The sequence below is a fragment of the Chiloscyllium punctatum genome, chromosome 18, assembly GCF_047496795.1.
Source record: "Chiloscyllium punctatum isolate Juve2018m chromosome 18, sChiPun1.3, whole genome shotgun sequence".
In the NCBI taxonomy this organism is placed as follows: domain Eukaryota; kingdom Metazoa; phylum Chordata; class Chondrichthyes; order Orectolobiformes; family Hemiscylliidae; genus Chiloscyllium; species Chiloscyllium punctatum.
This window is the reverse complement of record NC_092756.1, coordinates 69,297,512-69,320,650: the sequence shown is the minus strand read 5'-3', so window position 1 is coordinate 69,320,650 and position 23,139 is coordinate 69,297,512. Positions and strand designations below refer to the sequence as shown.

At 47.3% G+C, this 23,139-nt stretch overlaps 1 protein-coding gene across 2 annotated transcripts in view; it reads right to left on the bottom strand.

Moving 5' to 3' along the window:
- Positions 1-22,114, bottom strand: part of micall1a (MICAL-like 1a) — a 92,887-nt gene extending 70,773 nt beyond the window's left edge. Inside the window, exons 1-2 of one of the 2 annotated variants that reach the window (XM_072588416.1) lie at positions 21,946-22,114; positions 14,618-14,666 (exon numbers count right to left, since the gene is read on the bottom strand). In XM_072588416.1, the coding sequence (XP_072444517.1) occupies positions 14,618-14,666; positions 21,946-22,085 (189 nt within the window). In that variant the 5' untranslated portion in view covers positions 22,086-22,114. Of the gene's footprint in view, positions 1-14,617; positions 14,667-18,086; positions 18,242-21,945 lie in introns of those variants that run through there. The other variant, XM_072588417.1, reaches the window with a different exon arrangement.
- Positions 22,115-23,139: the final 1,025 nt, after the last annotated feature.

The following is a 23,139-nucleotide window of genomic DNA, read 5'->3' as shown; positions in this document are numbered from 1 at the left end:
TGACAGCTGGATGTGAGAAGTAGGGTTGGTATTAAGATTAGCTTTCGATGAATTTCTCTTTCCCTTGATACAGTATTTTGGGTATAGATCAGACGACTGGAAGAAACAAACAAATAACTTGAAACTGCTTTAGAACATAAAACAGTACAGCACAGAACAGGCCCTTTGGCCCACAATGTTGTGCCGAGGATTGATCCTAAAATAAAATACCTTACACACCCCTCAATTCACTGCTCTCCATGTGCATGTCCAGCAGTCGCTTAAATGTCCCCAATGACTCTGTTTCCACCACCACCGCTGGCAGCGCATTCCATACATTCACAACTCTCTGCAGAAAGAACCTACCTCTGACGTCCCCTCTACACCTTTCTCCTAATATCTTAAAACTATGACCCCCTCGTACCAGTCAATCCTGCCCTGGGGAAAATTCTCTGGCTATTGACACTCTCCATGCCACTCATTATCTTGTGTAACTTGATCAGGTCTCCTCTCTCCCTCCTTCTCTCCAGAGAGAAAAGTCTGAGCTTATTCAACCTCTCTTCATAAGATGAGCCCTCCAGTCCAGGCAGCATCCTGGTACAAGATGATCAGAAGATTAGGTAGGGTAGACAGTGAAAGTCTTTTTCCTAGGATGATGTCAGCTTGTACAAGCGGGCATAACTACAAATTGGGGGGTGATAGATTTAAGACAGATGTCGGAGGCAGGTTCTTTACGCAGAGAATGGTAAGGGTGTGGAATACTCTCCCTGCTAATGTAGTCAACCCAGCCACATTAGGGAGATTTAAACAATCCTTACATAAGCACATGGATGCTTTTGGGATAGTGCAGGGGGACAAGCTGAGAATAGTTCACAGATTGGCACAACGTCGAGGGCCAAGGGGCCTATTCTGCGCTGTATTGTTCTATGTTCTAAACCTTCTTTGCACTCTCTCCAAAGCTTCTGTATCTTTCCTATAGTAGGGTAACCAGAACTGGACACAATATTCCAAGTGTGGCCTCACCAGGGACTTGTAGGGCTGTAGCAAAACCTCGCGGCTCTTAAACTCAATCTCCCTGTTAATGAAAGCCAAAACACTATATGCTTTCTTAACAACCCTATCCACTTGGGTGGCAACTTTGGTGGGATCTCATTAAGGATGAGGTTTCTAAATTCTTGGAAGAGCAGGGTCGGATTAGAACAAGTCAACATGGGAGTAAGGGGAGGTCGTGCCTGACAAACCTGTTGGAGTTCTTTGAAGAGGTGACAAGTAGGTTAGACCAGGGAAACCCAGTGGATGTGGTCTACCTAGACTTCCAAAGGCCTTTGATAAGGTGCCACACGGGAGGCTGCTGAGCAAGGTGAGGGCCCATGGTGTCCGAGGTGAGCTACTGGTATGGATTGAGGATTGTCTGTCTGACAGAAGACAGAGAGTTGGGATAAAAGGTTCTTTTTCAGAATGGCAGCCGGTGACAAGCGGTGTCCCGCAGGGTTCAGTGTTGGGGCTGCAGCTGTTCACATTATATATTAATGATCTGGATGAAGGGACTGGGGGCATTCTCGCTAAGTTTGCCGATGATACAAAGTTAGGTTGTCAGGCAGGTAGTACTGAGGAAGTGGAGAGGCTGCAGAAGGATGCGGGCGGCACGGTGGCACAGTGGTTAGCACTGCTGCCTCACAGCGCCAGAGACCCGGGTTCAATTCCCGCCTCAGGCGACTGACTGTGTGGAGTTTGCACGTTCTCCCCGTGTCTGCGTGGGTTTCCTCCGGGTGCTCCGGTTTCCTCCCACAGTCCAAAGATGTGCAGGCCAGGTGAATTGGCCATGCTAAATTGCCCGTAGTGTTAGGTAAGGGGTAGATGCAGACGTAGGGGTATGGGTGGGTTACGCTTCGGCGGGGCGGTGTGGACTTGTTGGGCCGAAGGGCCTGTTTCCACACTGTAAGTAATCTAAGTAATCTAAATCTAAGGATCTAGACAGTTTGGGAGAGTGGTCCAGGAAATGGCTGATGGAATTCAATGTGAGCAAATGCGAGGTCTTGCACTTTGGAAAAAAGAATACAAGCATGGACTACTTTCTAAACGGTGAGAAAATTCGTAAAGCCAAAGTACAGAGGGATCTGGGAGTGCTAGTTGAGGATTCTCTAAAGGTAAACATGCAGGTTGAATCCGTGATTAAGAAAGCGAATGCAATGTTGTCAATTATCTCAAGAGGGTTGGAATATAAAAGCACCGTTGTGCTACTGAGACTTTATAAAGCTCTGGTTGGGCCCCATTTCGAATACTGTGGCCAGTTTTGGTCCCCACACCTCAGGAAGGACATACTGGCACTTGGAGCATGTCCAGCGGAGATTCACACGGATGATCCCTGGAATGGTAGGTCTCACATATGAGGAACGGCTGAGGATCCTGGGATTGTATTCATTGGAGTTTAGAAGATTAAGGGGAGATCTAATAGAAACTTACAAGATAATACATGGCTTGGAAAGGGTGGACGCTAGAAAATTGTTTCCGTTAGGTGAGGAGACTAGGACCCGTGGACACAGCCTTAGAATTAGAGGGGGTAAATTCAGAACAGAAATGCGGAGACATTTCTTCAGCCAGAGAGTGGTGGGCCTGTGGAATTCATTGCCGCAGAGTGCAGTGGAGGCTGGGACGCTAAATGTCTTCAAGGCAGAGATTGATAAATTCTTAATGTCACAAGGAATTAAGGGCTACAGTGAGAATGCGGGTAAGTGGAGTTGAAATGCCCATCAGCCATGATTGAATGGCGGAGTGGACTCGATGGGCTGAATGGCCTTACTTCCGCTCCTATGTCTTATGGTCTCCCCAATCTCCAGCTGGAGTCCCCGGATCCTCCCCAATCCCAGACTGGAGCCCCCGGATCCTCCCCAATCCCAGACTGGAGGCCCTGGATCCTCCTCAATCCCAGACTGGAGCCCCCAGATCCTCCCCAATCCCATATTGGAGCCCCTGGATCCTCCCCAATCCCAGACCGGAGCTCCCGGACCCCCCCCAATTCCCGACTGGAGCCCTTGCTCCTCTGCATACCCTGCTCGGGTCATTACATTTCCCACCCAGCTGTGATCAGAGTCTCAGCATCTTCACTTCCCTGGGCGTGCCCTCTCTGTGGCCCACCCCACTGGATTTCTGAGGGTCTACACCCATTAGTTGTCAACGTGTATTGTAATTAAACAGCAACTGCATCACCCATGCTGGGTCAGAATAAAACAGCAGATTTCTCCAGACAGTGTCAGGCTTCTTGCAGATACCACACTGTCCCACACAGGACCACGACCAACACTTCAAATTCACAAATCTGTACAGTTGCCAGATAATCATAGGGAAAGGACCAAATTAATTGAGCTTCATTCAAAATTCACTGTAACCACAAACATTTCAACCAGAAAACAGCTTCATCTTTGTCAAGCACTCTCCAAGGCCTCAAAGTCACCACAAGACTTGTTAAATTCATAAAGCTCAGAAAAGGCCCTTCAGCCCATCAAGTCTACAGAAACAGTACCACTAAAAGTGCACTAATCCCAATTTCCTGCACTTGTCCCAAATCCTTGCATGCTACAATATGTGTAACACTCTTCCAAATATTTTTTTCGAAGTTGTAAGGTTTCTAGCCTCCACTAACTTCCCAGTCAGTGCATTCCAGATTCCCAGTGCTCACTGAGTAAGGAGACTTATTTTCTGAAATCCTCTCGGAATCTCGTGCCCCTTACCCTAAAACTATGCCCTCTCGTGAATGATCCCTCAACCAAGGGAAACAGCTGAGCTCTAATCACCTCTCCATGTCCCTCCCAATATGATACACCTGAATCACCACCTCGGTCTTCTCTACTCTGAAGAAAACAATCCAAGCCTTCCTCGTCTCACCTGAAAGCTCTATTCTTTCCATCCCAGGCAACATCCTGGTGAACATCCTCTGCACCTTCCTTGTGCTATCACATCCTTCCTGTGGTGAGGTGACAGGTCACTCCAGTTGCGGCCTGACCATCACTCTATAAAACTCCAACATTACCTCCTTGCTCTAACATTCTATTCCACGACTGATGAAAGCAAGTCTTGGACTAAATGGACTCTGGGATCTCACATCAAATTCCTCGATGGCCATCTTCCAACTAGCTCCGAGGGAGCAGCACCACTTCTGTAACTGTAGCTGATGCCTGCAGCCTCCAGCTGGGATACTGAAAGGCTTTGATAGATTTGAAAAGAATGCATGAGTAAGGAAAGCACCTCAGATGGTTTGTACTTGGTCAGTAAGTTGGGGGACTGGCCTACTATGATCCATCAGTGACAAACATATTGTATGGATCAAACTTACTCTCACCTTCAGCGAATGAATGCTGTTATCAGCACTGCACTCAGACCAAGTGTGACATCAGCGCACATGTATTTTATTCAAGCTGATAATTCACTCAGCTTCCAACAGATCCGTATTAGCTCTTACAGCACAATCCAATTATTTAATTGAATTAAGGGTTTCTGAGACAGCCTGATCTCAATTCTCCAGTCACCTGAGGCAGCACTAGGATCATTATTTTTCTCTGTGTAGACCTGGGTGTACAAGGCACAAGTTCAAAATATGAAAGAATTATCAAATGTGAGGACAGTAGTCATTGATTTCAAGTGGCTGCAGATTAAATTTAATGCAAAGTAGTGAAGTGATGCACATGGTAGATGGCCAACGAAAGACAATATAATTGTACAATTTTAAAAGGACGCAGGAGCAGAGATTGGAGAAACATGTGCAGAAGTCATTGAAGCTGGCAGCAAAGTCTGAGAAACATTCCTGGGGTGTATAAATAAAGGCATAGAGAACAGGAGAAAAGAAAAGGAAACTGTGGTAAACCTTTAGGTTTGGTCTCCACTGGAATGATGCGTCCAAATCCAGCCACCCCACTGCAGGAGGAATGCAAAGGCTTTAGAGATTGGGCACAAAACATCGATAAGAATGGTCCCATGGATGAGGGACTTCCATCATATGGATCAACTGGGATTGTTCTCCTCAGAGGAGAGAAAGTTGAAAAGAGATATTTTGGATATTTCCAAAATCATGAAGGTTCAAAGACATAATAGGAAGAACAAACCCATACTCATCGGTGGCAAGGTCAAGGTCCAGAGGGCATAGAGCTGCATAATTCAAACTGCACTATGAATGATACCAGAAGCCAATTTAAAATCAGCCAACAGATTTGCAGAGTGCTACGTCTGTGCACACTACAAACTACACACATTAATACATAGAACCCTGTGCTATGTAAAGGAATCTGTATAGAATGTACCTTTTTTTAAATTTACTCATGGGCCATGGACATTGTTGGCTGGCCACTACTTTATTGCCTGGTGCTGGAAGAGCACAGCAGTTCAGGCAGCATCCAAGTAGCTTCGAAATCGATGTTTCGGGTAAAAGCCCTTCATCAGGAATAAAGGCAGTGAGCCTGAAGCATGGAGAGATAAGCTAGAGGAGGGTGGGGGTGGGGAGAGAGTAGCATAGAGTACAATGGGTGAGTGGGGGAGGGGATGAAGGTGATAGGTCAAGGAGGAGAGGATGGAGAGGATGGAGTGGATAGGTGGAAAAGAAGATAGGCAGGTAGGACAAGTCCGGACAAGTCAAGGAGACAGTTACTGAGCTGGAAGTTTAGAACTAGGGTGAGGTGGGGGAAGGGGAAATGAGGAAACTGTTGAAGTCCATATTGATGCCCTGGGGTTGAAGTGTTCCGAGGCGGAAGATGAGACGTTCTTCCTCCAGGCGTCTGGTGGCGAGGGAGCGGCGGTGAAGGAGGCCCAGGACCTCCATGTCCTCGGCAGAGTGGGAGGGGTGTCGAAATGTTGGGCCACAGGGCGGTGTGGTTGATTGGTGCGAGTGTCCCGGAGATGTTCCCTAAAGCGCTCTGCTAGGAGGCGCCCAGTCTCCCCAATGTAGAGGAGACCGCATCGGGAGCAACAAATGCAATAAATGATATTAGTGGATGTGCAAGTAAAACTTTGATGGATGTGGAAGGCTCCTTTAGGGCCTTGGATAGAGGTGAGGGAGGAGGTGTGGGCGCAGGTTTTACAGTTCCTGCAGTGGCAGGGGAAAATGCCAGGATTGGAGTGTGGGTTGTTTGGGGGCGTGGACCTGACCAGGTAGCCGCGGAGGGAATGGTCTTTGCGCAAGGCGGAAAGGGGTGGAGAGGGAAATATATCCCTGGTGGTGGGGTCTGTTTGGAGGTGGTGGAAATGTCGGCGGATGATTTGGTTTATGTGAAGGTTTGTAGGGTGGAAGGTGAGCACCAGGAGCATTCTGTCCTTGTTACGGTTGGAGGGGTGGGGTCTGAGGGCAGAGGTGCGGGATGTAGACGAGATGCGTTGGAGGGCATCTTTAACCACGTGGGAAGGGAAATTGCAGTCTCTAAAGAAGGAGGCAGGCACTGAGGAAGCGAATGTGGCTGTGGTAGCGATTTCGAAGCTACTTGGATGCTGCCTGAACTGCTGTGCTCTTCCAGCACCACTAATCCAGAATCTGGTTTCCAGCTTCTGCAGTCATTGTTTTAACCTCATTTTATTGCCTGGCCCTAGCTGCTATTGAGAAAATGGTAATGACCTGCCTTCTTGAAGTTCACATGCTGGGGTAGACCCACAATGATACTGAGGGAGTTCCAGGATTTTCACACAGGAACACTGATGGAACAGAGATATATTTTGAAGTCAGGTTGGTGAATGGCTTGGAAGGGAACTTACAGGTGGTTGCGTTCCAATATACCTGCTGCCCTTTTAGAAATGGTCGCAAGTTTGGAAGGTGCTGTCTGAGGATCTTCGGTGAATTTCTGCCGTCCATATTGTAGACAGTACACCCTGCTGCTACTGAGCATCGGTGGGGGAGGGAGTGGATGCTTGTGGGTATGGTACCAATCAAGTGGGGTATTTTGTCCCGGATGGTGTCAAGCTTCTTGACTGTTGTGAAGCTGTACCCATCCAGGCAAGTGGGGATTATTCCAGCACAGTCCCGACTTGTGCCTTGTAGATGGTGGACAGGCTTTGAACAGTGAGTAGGTGAGTTACTCAGCACAGTATTCCTAGTCTCTGACCTGCTCTTGTAGCCACTGTGTTTGCGACAGGTCCAGTTCAGTTTCTGGTCAATGGTAACCTCAAGGAAGTTGATAATTGGGGATTCAGTGATGGTAACACCTTTGCAAGGGGCAGTGATTAGATTGTCTCTTATTGGTGATGGTCATTGCCTAGCATTTGTGTGGCCCGAGTATTACTTGCTACTTGTTGGCCCCAGTCTCAATATTTTTCAGATCTTGCTGTACTGAACATGGACTGTTTCTGTATTTGAGGAGTCACAGATGGTACTGAACATTGTGCAATCATCGGTGAACACCCTGATTTCTAATCTTACACTGAAGGGAAGGTAATTGATGAAGCAGCTGAAGATGGTTAGGCCGACGACACTCCCCTGAGGAATTCCTGCAGAGATGTCCTAGACCTGAGAAGAGTGACATCCAACAACCACAACCATCTTCCTATACGCCACTTATAGAATTACAGAATCCCTACAGTGTGGAAACAGGCCCTTTAGCCCAACAAGTCCACACCAATCCTCCGAAGAGTGACCCACCCAGACCCATTTCCTTATCCTACTACTCTACGTCTACCCCAGACTAATACACCTAACCTACACATCCCTGAACACTAGGGGCAATTCAGCATGGCCAATTCACCTAACCTGCACATCTTTGGATTGTGGGAGGAAAATGGAGCACCTGGAGGAAACCCACGCCAACACATGAACAATGTGCAAACTCTGCACCAACAGTCACCAGAGGCTGAAATCGAATTGAACCTGGGTCCCTGTTGCTGTGAGGCAGCGGTGCTAACCACTAAGCCACTGTGCCGCCCAGTATGATTCCAACCTATGGAGATTTTGTCCCTGGATATCCAGCGATTCCAGTTTGCTAGGGCTCCATGATGCCTCACACTGTTGAATGAGGACTTGATGTCAAGGGCTGTCACTCTCACGTCACCTCTGAAATTCAGCTCAATTGTCCATGTTTAAACCAAGGCTATAACGAGGTTAGGAGCAGAGTGGTAAAAACAGGGTCATTGAGGCTGTCAATCTTTGCCACATTCTCATGGCAACACCCTGACTGATCAAAGTTTACCTACCAGGCCTAAGAATTAAGATTGACGGAAAACTGTTCTAGAAGCATAGAAAACAAGAGTAGACCATTCAGCCCCTAAGTCTGCTCTATTATTCGATGTAATCATGGCTAATCATCCAACTCAGAACCCTGACCTCTTTAGCCCAGAGAACAATATCTAACTCCTTCTTGAAAATATTCAATGTTTTGGTGTGAATCGCTTTCTCTGGCAGAGAATTCCACAGACTCACCACTCTGAGTGAAGACATTTTCTCATCTCAGTCCTAAACAGTTAAATTATAACCCTTGGTTGTGGATTCTCCAGTCACTAGCAACATCCTTCCTGCATTTCCATGCCAATGATGGTGTGACCAAGTAGCACACACTTTCCATTCTGTATGATTCAGTGTCTTTTTTATTGAGTTTTTTTGCATCGTAATCCTGATGAGTAAGAGATGAAAAGCTTCAACTTCTTGTCTCCAACAATGTTGAAGTAAATGGCAAAAGAACTCTCTCGATATCAACATTTCACAGTTGTGTGTGCTTTATAAAAGTATTCTGTCCTTTTTTTGTCAGTGAATTACCTCATATTTCCCACATTATATTATCTGTGGCATAGCAATGTTACATGTTGCACTTTGTGTATTCATGAATATAACACTGCAACAAATCTGTTTCACAACCAGCTTAATTTTGCTCCCTTATTTGACTCCTTCCTGGGCTAGAATTGTGGAATGGTTGCAGCACATTTGGGAAAAGCTTTTCACACAGCAAGTGGTTCATGTGTGTAATGAACTGACACAGAGGACTGGGGGGGGGGGGCGCGGCGGGAAGATTCAATTATAATGTTCAGAAACAGAGTTGGATAAGTACGAAGACAGAAAACAATTGCAGGCCCGTAGGCAAGGAGTAGGATTTGGTGGTTTGTTCCTGGACAGAGCTGGCATTGGCTAAATAAATCCCTTCTGTGCTAGAACTGTTCAATAGTTCTAGCCCACAAACAGAGGAAGTCAGATAGGGGAGTAAAACTAAGCTGGTTGTGAAACAAATTTGTTGCAGTGTTATATGTACATATACACAAAGTGCAACATGTAACATTGCTGTGCAACAGATGGTATAATGTGGGAAGTGTGAGGTGATTCACTGACAAAAATAGAATAAAATACTTTGTTAAAAAACACAAAACTGCGCAATGTTGACATTGAAGAGACAATTAGAAAGATAAATGATGCGTTGACTTTAATGTCTGCCTCTGGAGGAAGAGAACAAGCAAGTCTTGCAGGGTTACACCTTGGAAAATGTGTAGATTAGATTAGATTAGATTACTTACAGTGTGGAAACAGGCCCTTCGGCCCAACAAGTCCACACCGCCCCGCCGAAGCGTATACCACCCATACCCCTACATCTACCCCTTACCTAACACTACGGGCAATTTAGCATGGCCAATTCACCTGACCCGCACATCTTTGCACTGTGAGAGGAAACCGGAGCACCCGGAGGAAACCCACGCAGACACGGGGAGAACGTGCAAACTCCACACAGTCAGTCGCCTGAGGGGGGAATTGAACCCGGGTCTCCGGCGCTGTGAGGCAGCAGTGCTAACCACTGTGCCACCGTGGTCTTGCATTGGAGGTGACACAGAGAAAGCTGACTAGTCCCTGGGCCAAAGGGGCTGTTCTCTGATGACAGACTGAGTAACCTGGCTCTATATTGACGTGATCTCATTGAAACATTCAAGATTCTGAAGTGGCTTATTACGGCAGACTCAGGGAAGGATCTAGAACACTGGGGCACTGTTGCAGGGTAAGTGACCAATTATTTCAAACTGAAATGAGGAGAAATTTCTCCAATCAAAAGGCTGTAAATCTTCAGATTCTCTACTGCTGATGCTCCATCGTTGAATTTGTTTGGGGCTGAGATAGACAGCTTTGAATCTCTCAGGAATCAAAGATACAAAAAGCTTAAGGGAAAATAGAGATGGGGCAAAAGTTCACCCAGTCATCATATTAAATGGTGGACCAGACTAGGGGCTGAACGACTTATGGCTGCTCCCAATACTATATTTTTATGGGAGAAATTGTCAATAACGGAGGCCAGACTACTGGATTAGGCTTTGAAATGCTGCTATTCTGAGTAGAAGTCATATTCTCTGCATTCTCTGGTATCAGTTCCAACTTTACTGGTACCTAAAGGAAGCTAAGTCCCATTGTTCCATGTTTACAATTTTATTTAATCTATCCTATAAGCCTAATTGTGTTGTCCCTTAGTCACCGCAGATGGTGAGAAGTGGAACTTTCTCCAGTCTCTCTTCATTTCACAGCTTTCCGCAAAATTAATAAAATGTCCCAAGGCACTTTTTAATAAAACAAAATGTAAGATTTGTGATGATGGCCATCTCCCTGGGTTCCAGAGCTCAATACAGCACTCAAGACCCAAGTTCAGCAGAGCAATCTAGGGCTTTAACCTGGAGGGCTCTGGAGTCAGACACGAACATAACGTCTGACTCAGAAGTGAGTGCAACCAATGCAGCCCTGACCTTGCAGATGCAATCAGTACCGGCTGAAGTGACGCACGGCCAGGAAAACAGTAAGATCAAGTAAAGAATTCAGTCAGTGCAGTTTAGCACTTTCTCAACATTGGTAACAGCAATCCTCCACCTAAACAGCCAATTTCACCCACTCGCCATCATCTGTGCAAAATCATTAATCTAGAAGCTTCTCTGTACAGGACTTCTCAGCCTGAGCCTGAACTTACTATTTTGAGTTTGTGTCAAAATATGAGCAATACTCAAATATCAAACCAATTAAAATTCTGACAGAGAAACAAAATCTGTTCATTGCCAGCCAGTCTGTGTGGAACTTTAGATACAGGAGTCATGACTGTCCCAAAACTGATTCAGGAATTGCTCCCCTTTGAAAACTGCCAACATCTCACTAAAATAAGGGATTACTGGGAGAACTAATACGTCAGAGTCTACCATTTCGACAAATAACTCGGACCTGTTATTAAGGAGGGATTATCGCTCATTTGGACAAAATTGAACTGATCAGAGCAAGCCAGAATGGACTTGGAAAGGGAGAGTTATCTTCAACAACCACTGTAGTTTTGGAGATGTTAATCAGATGGGAGATAAAGATGTAGCTGTGAGTCATGGTGTTCTCTGGGAATTTACACCAGGGACTTAGATTCCAGGATATTTACAAATGAATTAGATGAAGGAATGGTGAGACTTGCATCTAATTTTGGTGAAGACATCACGGTGACACTGTAAATAATGCTGAGTGAGGCACAGCTTGTTAAGTCACTGAAGCATTAAGTATGCTAAACTGTGACAGATGGACAGGATAACATCATCCACTTTCTTCATTAGTCTTTCACAGGATGTGGGTCTCACGGATTAGTCCAGTATTTATTGCCTATCCCTAATTACCCAGAGAGCAGTTAGGATTCAACCACATTGCAGTGGGTTTGGAGTGACTTGTAGGCCAGACAAGGGAAAGTTGGCAGTTGCCTTCCCTAAAGACTCCTGTTAGTTTCAAATTCTACCACCTATCACGGTGGGATTTGAACCTGGGTCGCTGAATTAACAGTCCAGAAAAAAACCCACTAGCTACCACTCCCTACTAGAAAGCCAGGAACCATATACAGAAATCACAAAGCAGAAGTTAAAACGGGTTTTAAAAAGCTAATGAAATGTTGGCCATTATCTGGAATTATGTTCTAGATTAGTTTGATCATCAACAGCCTTTTACAGATTCAAAGCAGAGGCTGTGTTTTATTCGTGTACAGGCAGCATGAGAAACCTATTCTCCTGCTCGACATTCCTGACTTTTCTCAGCTGCTCTGTAACAGGGAGGATTTTTTGCCAACAGTAATGCAAATTAAGGGTTAGAAATCAAAGGGCTCATGTCTGGAATCTCAGACTTGTTATGGCGCAGAAGGTGATCATTCAACTCATCGTGTCTGCACGAGCTTACTGAATATGCATATTTTAGGGTCAGTCTCCTGTCTCTTCCCAATTAATTTTATTTATTTAATTGCTTTAAAAAGCAGAGATTATAAGAAGTTGAAGGCTATTCGGCCCATTGAACTTGTATTACCATTCAACAAGATCATGGCTCATTTGGCTCCAATTTCCTGCCTGTCCCCATGACTGTAGACTCCCTTGTAAATCAAAAATCTCTAATTCAGCTTGACCTTATTTAATGGTCACATTTCTATTGTTCCCCAGGAAGATAATTCAAAAGAAGAAATTCTTCTAACTTCAGTATTCAATGGGAGATGCTTTTGTTTAAACTATGCCACCTAGATTTAGATTCTCCTCAGAGGGGAAATATCCTCTCAGCATCCATCCAGTCAACAGACATTTACATGTTTCAATGATATCACATCTCCATTTTCTAAACTTCAATAAGTATAGAGGTAAATTGATCAACTTTTCCTTATAAGACAGCGATCAGCCCAGTGAACTCAGAGTGACATCATCTCTTCTGCCTTGCTCTTTCCAAATCTTCCCTCATGTGACTCTTCCACCTCACATTTAGTTTAAAGCACTCTTTCACTCCAGTTAAATGATTCACAAGTACACTGGTCCCAGTGTGATTTAGTAAAGATAATACTAATAGTACAGGTCACACACTCCTTAGTTTTGGTGCCAATGGCCTATGAATCAAAACCCATTGTCCCCTATCAATCTCTGAGCCACACACTCATCTCCCTGATCTTATTCACCCTATACCAATTTGCTCACAGCTCAGGTAGGAATCCAGTAATAATACGACCCTTGTGATTCTGTTTATTGATTTAGTCCCTCCCTGCTCCATTAAAGCAGCTCTATTTTTAGTTCTATCAAACATTATTGGGACCTACATAGACCTTAAAAGTTGGGTCAGCCCTCCACTCCCAATCCAAGATTCTCTTCAGACTTCAGAAGATGTCTTCAGACCGGGCACCAGACAGGCAATATATTCTCAGTTGCAGAGAACCAAATCTATTCCCCTGGCTATACAGTTCCTTTTGTAACTACATGTTTTTTAAACCTCCTGTACTTGATAGGCTTCCTACACCAAGGTGTTATGGTCAGTTTGACCAACTTTCCTGCAGCCCCTACTCTTGGCCTCAGATGCTCTTCCTCCTGGATACCTCTCGCCTGCCTTACTTGCAGTGACACCCTCCTGCTCTGACCACCCACCAAATCGGTGGTGCCTATTCAGGACCATGGCATGGTAGGACTTCTTCACTGAGAGGGTGGTGGATCTTCGGGGCTTCAGCTCAGAGGCCTGTGGTTGTTCAGACACTGAGTTTATTCAGACATCAAAGACTATGAGATTAAAGCTATGAAAATGGGGCAAGCACAGGAAAGTAGCACTGAGGTAGAACATCAGCCATGATCCAGTTAAATGACGGAGGAGACTCGATGGACTGAATGGCATACTCCTGCTGCCATTTTTAAGTTCCAATTTTACCCAAAAGTAAAAGTATGACTGACTTCTGGAACAATGTGTCTAACTAAATTTTAGAATCCCTACAGAGTGGAAAACAGCCCAACAATTCCACACTGAACCTTCGAAGCATATCCCACCCAAACCTATTCCCCATTCCCCTACATTTCCCCTGACCAATGCACCTAACCTACACATTCCTGGACGCTATCTGCAATTTAGCCCGGCCAATTCACCCTAATCTGCACACCTTTGGATGGTGGGAGGAAACCGAAGCACCCAGAGGAAACTCACTTAGACACGGGGAGAATGTGCAAACGCCACACAGACAGTTGTCTGAGGTTGGAATCGAATCCAGGTCCTCGGTGCTGTGAGGCAGCAGTGCTAACCACTGAGCCACTGTGTTGCCCCAAAATATCATCCTCACCCCACCCAAACACTTCATGATATCTGAAGCTCAGTCTCCAGCTCATTAACTTTGAGCCTGAGTCTCTCAAGGTGCAGGTCCAGTTATCATGGTTCACAGTGGTGCCCATGATCTACAGGGACAAAACCTGACCTGCTGAATCTACTGGTGAAATTAACTAATGCATTTTCAAGCTTAGAAATATTCCTCAAGTGCTGTTAAATAATTTGATATAACTGGAGACAAGTTAAGCCATAAACTTAGTGCAGGGACAAGATAAAATCACTTCAGGACAAGTTTAAATGTCTGCTCTTGTACAGTCAGATAACGTCTCCAACTTAGCAATGAAACACCTGCCTGTTATTCCCCACTTTCTGCAGACTGAGGAAGGGCGTGAAACGCAGCAGAGCCACCCCTCGTTGGCACCTGCACCTTGTCACACTCTCTGCTCCCACACCACAATTCACTTCACAGCCAACCAACCGCAAAACCACAATCATTATTGTTTCACCTGGTTTTCAGTGAGGGCCAGAGAAGTATGAGCGAGAAGTGGAACTATTTTCAGAGACTTTAAAGCAAACACAGGGCTAATCCAGGAAGTGGCTGGCTAGAACCACAACAGGAAATGTGGCGCCATTTATTAATAATGAAACACTCACCAGGCGATTGTTCTCATAGACATTCTCTTTGGACAGTGAATCGAAGTCTCTGCAAGAAACAAAAACATCACACATGAAACATCACAATTAGACAGGGAGGGCATAGAGTCAGCGAGGAGAGCAGGGTAGTTAAGGGGAGTGAGCATGGGAGGTAGAGGGAGTGGTGTAGAGGATGGGGGTGCTGGGACAGAGAAGGAGGAGTCAAATGGAGTGGTTGCAACCGATCTGAGGTTTGGGGAGCCACAGCGTGTAAGCTGTGGGGAGGAGTGTTTGGTGTTGGGAAAGGTGTTAGGGGAGCCACAGAGAGGGAAAGTGGGAGGAAGTGACTAATAGTTTCTGTCACTCTGTCAGACTCTGAGTAATAAGCTGACAAAGAGATGACATAGATCGTCTCCTCCTGAATTTTCTGCTTGTGATCAGTAGCCTGGAGCCCAGCATTAGTCAGTCATTCACCTTGAACATCTTGAAATGTTTCCCTGAGTTTAAATTAACTACACTGAGACCAAAGGAGCTCAAAAAGACAGAATTCCTTCCTGTCATCTGCTGTATTCAGGGAGAGTGAGAGAGACAGAGGACCTGAATTAAGGATGGTGTTATAAGTAATAAGTATACAGGTCCATGAAGTTATCATTCACACACACCACTGAGCAGAAAGGATTGTAAAAACACAGCAGACTCTTCATTCCTCATAGGGCCATGTCACAGAGGAGGGAGGGAAGGCTTCAGTTCACCATTTTGGTTAATAATTTAAACAAGGCACTGATAATTCACTTGTTAACAGAGACTGGTCTGCATGAGGTTGGAATGCTGGGTACAGGCTGATTTTAACATGGATAATGAAAGAGAAGGATCAATCCAGTTTCATACATGCACCTGGATATGGTGTTACAAAGCAAGAGCAGCTACAAATTAGGAGAGAACAAGAAAGGAGTTGGGGGGTAAGGAGTAGATAGAAAGAGATAGAGGGGCCTAACACTAAGGGACTAAGCATGAGGCACTGAATAGGGAGACAGGTGAGGTGGGAATGATGAGTGTGCATTGTGGAAATCACTCCAGGATGGAGAGGGGTAATTCGGCCCGTCAAGTCTGCATTAACCCTCCAAATTGTATCCCTCTAGACCCAGCACCCCCCATCCTATCCTCGTAATCTCATATTTACCATGAATAATCCATCTAACTTGTACATCCCTGCACACATGGGGCAACTGAGCACAGACAGTCCACCTAACCTGCACATCTTAGGACTATAGGAAGAAACTGGTGGACCTGGTGGAAATCCACGCAGACACAGGGAAAACGTGTAAACTTCACACAGTCAGTCACCCGAGGCTGGAATTGAATCAGAGTCCCTGGCGCTGTGAGGCAGCAGTGATAACCACTGAGCCACCGTACCACTCACACCATTACCATTCAATTAGCAATGTGCATTTTGTCATTTGCTGTAGTTTCTATTGGAGAGGCTGGATTGTATAGCTCCATGTTAACTGCTTTAAGTAAAGCTCTCAACCATAACACATCATTGTAACAGTGCAGAGGGAAGACACTTAAATAAGCAGACAGAATTGACACAAATACCATGAACCAGGACCAACTAAATCTGAAAGCAAGTATAGATCAGGCTGATCTACACTGTGCAGCTTCACTCTTCAGACTGTCCCCTACAGATCGTCGCTAGCCACCTTCAATCCAAAGAGTGGACTGGGCATCAAACCAAATCTGGCTGTTTGGCAGCTCAAGATGACACACTATTGAACACTTGGAAGGGTGCCTTACTAAGTTGCTACACTGATTGTGCAGATTGCACAAACTGCTGAGATGGTGGCAAGGGGACTGAATGTTGGTGGGTGCACTGGAAACCAAGTGAGCTGCTTATCCCGGCTGAGCTGAAGCTTCAAGTGTTGTTGGAGCTGCACCCATCCACAGAATGGAGGAGGAGACCATAACCATAACTATCACTCCTGACTTGCATGTAGTTAATGCAGAATTCAGTGATTGTTATGCCATTGAATTTAACACAAACACTCAAAGTGTCAAAGAGTCATAGAGATGGACAGCACGGAAACAGTCCATGCCGACCAGATATCCCAACCCAATCTAGTCCCACCTGCCAGCACCCAGCCCATACCCCTCCAAACCCTTCCTATTCATATACCCATCCAAATGCCTCTTCAATGTTGCAATTGTACCAGCCTCCACCACTTCCTCTGGCTGCTCATTCCATACACGCACCACCCTCTGGGTGAAAAAGTTGCCCCTTAGGTCTTTTTTATATCTTTCTCCTCTCACCCTAAACCTATGCCCTCTAGTTCTGGACTCCCCGACCCCAGGGAAAAGACTTTGTCTATTTATCCTATCCATGCCCCTCATGATTTTGTAAACCTCTATAAGGTCACCCCTCAGCCTCCGACGCTCCAAGGAAAACAGCCCCAGCCTGTTCAGCCTCTCCCTGTAGCACAAATCCTCCAATCTTGGCAACATCCTTGTTAAATCTTTTCTGAACCCTTTCAAGTTTCACAACATCTTTCTGATCGGAAGGAGACTAGAATTGCATGCAATATTCCAACAGTGGCCTAACCAATGTCCTGTACAGCCGCAACATGACCTCCCAACTCCTGTACTCAATACTCTGACCAATAAAGGAAAGCATACCAAACGCCTTCTTCACTATCCTATCTACCTGCGACTCCACTTTCAAGGAGCTATGAACCTGCACTCCAAGGTCTCTTTGTTCAGCAACACTCCCTAGGACCTTACCATTAAGTGTATAAGTCCTGCTAAGATTTGCTTTCCCAAAATGCAGCACCTCACAGTTATCTGAATTAAACTCCATCTGCCACTTCTCAGCCCATTGGCCCATCTTGTCCAGATCCTGTTGTAATCTGAGGTAACCCTCTTCGCTGTCCACTACACCTCCAATTTTGGTGTCATCTGCAAACTTACTAACTGTACCTCTTATGTTCACATCCAAATCATTTATATAAATGATGAAAAGTAGTGGACCCAAAACCGATCCTTGTGGCACTCCACTGGTCACAGGCCTCCAGTCTGAAAAACAACCCTCCATCACTACCCTCTGTCTTCTACCTTTGAGCCAGTTCTGTATCCAAATGGCTAGTTCCCCCTGTATTCCATGAGATCTAACCTTGCTAACCAGTCTTCCATGGGGAACCTTGTCGAACGCTTTACTCAAGTCCAGACAGATCACATCTATCGCTCTGTCCTCATCAACCCTCTTTGTTACTTCTTCAAAAAACTCAATCAAGTTTGTGAGACATGATTTCCCATGCACAAAACCATGTTGACTATCCCTAATCAGTCCTTGCCTTTCCAAATACATGTACATCCTGTCCCTCAGGATTGCCCACCACTGATGTCAGGCTCACCAGTCTGTAGTCCCCTGGCCTGTCATTACCACCTTTCTTAAACAGTGACACCACGTTTGCTAACCTCCAGTCTTCCAGCACCTCACCTGTGACTATCGATGATACAAATATCTCAGCAAGAGGCCCAGCAATCACTTCTCCAGCCTCCCAGAGAGTTCTAGGGTACACCTGATCAGGTCCTGGGGATTTATCCACTTTTGTGCATTTCAAGACATCCAGCACCTCCTCCTCTGTAATATGGACAATTTTCAAGATGTCACTATTCATTTCTCCACATTCTTTATCTTCCATGCCCTTTTCCACAGTAAATACTGATGAAAAATACTTGTTTAGTATCTCCCCCATTTTCTGCAGATCCACAGGAAGGCCGCCTTGCTGATCTTTGAGGGGCCCTATTCTCTCCCTAGTTACCCTTTTGTCCTTAATATATTTGTAAAAACCCTTTGGATTCTCCTTAATTCTATTTGCCAAAGCTATCTCATGGCCCTGTTTTGCCCTCCTGATTTCCCTCTGAAATACACTCCTACTTTCTTTATACTCTTCTAAGGATTCACTCGATCTATCCAGTCTATACCTGACATATATTTACTTCTTTTTATTAATCAAACCCTCAATTTCTTTAGTCATCCAGCATTCCCAAACCTACCAGCCTTTCCTTTCACCCTGACAGGAATATAATTTCTCTGGATTCTTGTTATCTCATTTCTGTAGGCTTCCCATTTTCCAGCCGTCCCTTTACCTGCGAACATCTGCCCCCAATCAGCTTTTGAAAGTTCTTGCCTAATACCATCAAAATTGGTCTTTCTTCAATTCAGAACTTTAACTTTTAGGTCTGATCTATCCTTTTCCATCATTATTTTAAAACGAATGGAATTATAGTCGCTGGCCCCAAAGTGCTCCCCCACTGACACCTCAGTCTCCTGTCCTGCCTATTTCCCAACAGTAGGTCAAGTTTTGCATCTTCTCTAGTAAGTACCTCCACATACTGAATCAGAAAATTTTCTTGTACATGCTTATCTAAGCTCTTAACTCTATGGTAGTCCCAGTCTATGTTTGGAAAGTTAAAATCCCCTACCGTAATCACCCTACTATTCTTACAGATAACTGACAATCTGTAAGTTATTGTCAGTTACAGATTTGTAACTGACAAATTTGTTTCTCAGTTTACCTCTGACTATTGGAGCATCTTATAATACAATCCCAATAAGGTGATCATTCCTTTTTTATTTCTCAGTTCAACCCAAAAAACTTCTCTGGATGTAGTTCCAGGAATATCCTCCCTCAGTACAGCTGTAATGCTATTCCTTATCACTCAGCATTACTGAATCACAGCCTCACTTATTGACTCTCATGGATACTATACTTTATTATATGAGGAATTAAACATCAAAGTAAGGATGTTAGGCTTTAGTTAAACAGAACACTGTTGAGACAACATCTCTTATTTAGGGAAGGGTGTAAATGCATTACAGGCATTTCAGAAGTGATATACTACATTGATTCCTGGAATGAGTGTGTGCTCTTTTGAGAAAATGTTGGTCAGGTGAGGCTTGTTTCCATTGGAGGTTAGAATAGCATTTTCCCTGCTGTTATGAGACTGTTGAGTGGACCCCTCCAATTTTAAATGGTCCTGTTTTGTGCACCTCCTTTGCAGTCATAACCTTATATGCCTCGTTCTGTTTGAACACCCAATGATCTGGAGGTCCTTGTATGTTATGATTGCCTGTAATGCTCACAAAACAAAACTTCTCATTGGCGGGGGAGAGGGGATGTCACGGAATATTTTTAAGGCAGAGGTAGACGGTTTCTTATTAGGGCCAGAAAATCAAGGGTTATCAGGGATAAATAGAAATTTGGAACAGAAACAAATTAGCCATGATCTTACTGAACGATGGAGTAGGCTCGAAAAGCTGATCAGCCACTTCTGCTTGTTTTGTATGTTCTTATTCTGGATATCATGCTCCCTATGTCATAGAATCTCTCTCAGTGCAGAAAGAGGCCGTTCAGCCCAAAGCCTGCAACAATCCTTCAAACAGCATCCTGCCAGATCCAGCAACCCCCATTCTCTCTCCATAACCCCACATTTACCATGGTTAATCAACCTAGCTGAGGCACTGTGGGGCAATTTAGCATGGTCAATCCAAGTAACTGAAAAATTGGCACTTCACCAGTCAATTATTCTGATTCCTGCTGTTCTGTGATAACGTGTGATTCATTTATACGAATTCGCTATCACACAACTGATGAATTGGGACACTTTCTAAAGTGCGAATATTTAATTGGTATATTGGTTATAATGCGATTACGGCTTCATCAGTTTAAATGGTCCTGCTATTACACGATTATCTTATAACACAGGGTTGCACGAGAACAGAACTCCTGCCTTACAGCAAAGCTGCCTGTACTCTGGAACATGATCTGGCCTGAGGGGAAAGTGGCCCACAGTGAGACCAGCTGCTCACTCTGCCCAGGCTAGGGCAGTTCCACAGCGACTCCAACAAATGGGCTGACAACCCAGTGCCCAGCAAAACTGAAGGAGAAATGAAGCTCTTTCTTTCTCATTCCGCTCTCTGTGCTGGGTAAAACCCTGTCCTCTGAACACTCCCCTGGGAGAAACTCTTCCTGAACCAGTCCCCCCCCCCCCCGCCCAGAGTCACTCAGGGCTGGGCTAGAGAGCCCTTCACTTCATCGCCTCAGGGCAGGGGGGAGACATCCCCCTTTCCTGGGGGGGGGGGGGAAGAGACGCTCTCTCTCCCTGGGTCTGGGGACACTCTCTCCCCCTGGGTCTGGGGGGGACACTCTCTCACCCCCTGGGTCTGGGGGGACACTCTCTCTCCCCCTGGGTCTGGGGGGGACACTCTCTCACCCCCTGGGTCTGGGGGGGACACTCTCTCACCCCCTGGGTCTGGGGGGGACACTCTCTCACCCCCTGGGTCTGGGGGGGACACTCTCTCACCCCCTGGGTCTGGGGGGGACACTCTCTCACCCCCTGGGTCTGGGGGGGACACTCTCTCACCCCCTGGGTCTGGGGGGGACACTCTCTCACCCCCTGGGTCTGGGGGGGACACTCTCTCACCCCCTGGGTCTGGGGGGGACACTCTCTCACCCCCTGGGTCTGGGGGGACACTCTCTCTCCCCCCGGGTCTGGGGGGACACTCTCTCACCCCCCGGGTCTGGGGGGACACTCTCTCACCCCCTGGGTCTGGGGGGACACTCTCTCACCCCCCGGGTCTGGGGGGACACTCTCTCTCCCCCCGGGTCTGGGGGGACACTCTCTCTCCCCCCGGGTCTGGGGGGACACTCTCTCACCCCCTGGGTCTGGGGGGACACTCTCTCACCCCCCGGGTCTGGGGGGACACTCTCTCTCCCCCCGGGTCTGGGGGGACACTCTCTCACCCCCTGGGTCTGGGGGGACACTCTCTCACCCCCTGGGTCTGGGGGGGACACTCTCTCACCCCCTGGGTCTGGGGGGGACACTCTCTCACCCCCTGGGTCTGGGGGGGACACTCTCTCACCCCCTGGGTCTGGGGGGACACTCTCTCACCCCCTGGGTCTGGGGGGACACTCTCTCACCCCCTGGGTCTGGGGGGACACTCTCTCTCCCCCTGGGTCTGAGGGGGACACTCTCTCACCCCCTGGGTCTGGGGGGACACTCTCTCTCCCCCCGGGTCTGGGGGGACACTCTCTCACCCCCCGGGTCTGGGGGGACACTCTCTCACCCCCCGGGTCTGGGGGGACACTCTCTCACCCCCTGGGTCTGGGGGGACACTCTCTCACCCCCCGGGTCTGGGGGGACACTCTCTCACCCCCCGGGTCTGGGGGGACACTCTCTCTCCCCCCGGGTCTGGGGGGACACTCTCTCTCCCCCTGGGTCTGGGGGAGACCACTCCCCCTCCCTTAGGGAGGATCCCTCTCCCTCTCCCCCCCCCCCCCCGGGTCACTCACATCAGGTCAGGGCGGTGCCGGTGGATGATCGCACAAAAGGCCAGTCCGTCCCTGAAGCTCGAGCTCATGTTGGTCACCTCGACCCCCGGGTAACCGACCACCTGGAGCCGGGCCCATTCCTGCAGCGCTCGGGTCGCCATGGGAGCGGCTCCGGACACCCGCCACTTCCGGCCCCTCCACACCACTCTGCTGCCCCCTACACCCGACAGCGGAACTGCATCCTGCAGCGGCGCGCCCTCTCCGGCCACCAGCGGAACTGCAGCTCGACACGGCGCGCCCTCTCCGGCCACCAGCGGAACTGCAGCCCGACACGGCGCGCCCTCTCCGGCCACCAGTGAAACTGCATCCTGCAGCGGCGCGCCCTCTCCGGCCACCAGCGGAACTGCAGCCCGACACGGCGCGCCCTCTCCGTCCACCAGCGGAACTGCAGCCCGACACGGCGCGCCCTCTCCGGCCACCAGTGAAACTGCATCCTGCAGCGGCGCGCCCTCTCCGGCCACCAGCGGAACTGCAGCCCGACACGGCGCGCCCTCTCCGGCCACCAGCGGAACTGCAGCGCGACACGGCGCGCCCTCTCCGGCCACCAGCGGAACTGCAGCCCGACACGGCGCGCCCTCTCCGGCCACCGGCGGAACTGCAGCCCGACACGGCGCGCCCTTTCTGGTCAGCAAGGTTATAGAGTCATCGAGATGTACACCATGGAAACAGACCCTTCGGTCCAACCCGTCCATGCCGACCAGATATCCCAACCCAATCTAGCCCCACCTGCCAGCGCCCAACCCATACCCCTCCAAACCCTTCCTATTCATGTACCCATCCAAATGCCTCTTAAATGTTGCAATTGTACCAGCCTCCATCACTTCCTCTGGCAGCTCATTCCATACACGTACCATCCTCTGTGTGAAAAAGTTGCCCCTTAGGTTTTTTTTATATCTTTCTCCTCTCACCCTTAACCTATGCCCTCTAGTTCTGGACTCCCTCACCCAAGGGACAAGACTTTGTCTATTTATCCTATCCACACCCCTCATGATTTTGTAAACCTCTATAAGGTAACCTGTCAGCCTCCCACGCTCCAGGGAAAACAGCCCCAGCCTGTTCAGCCTCTCCCTATAGCTCAGATCCTCCAACCCTGGCAACATCCTTGTAAATCTTTTCTGAACCCTTTCAAATTTCACAACATCCTTCCCATAGGAA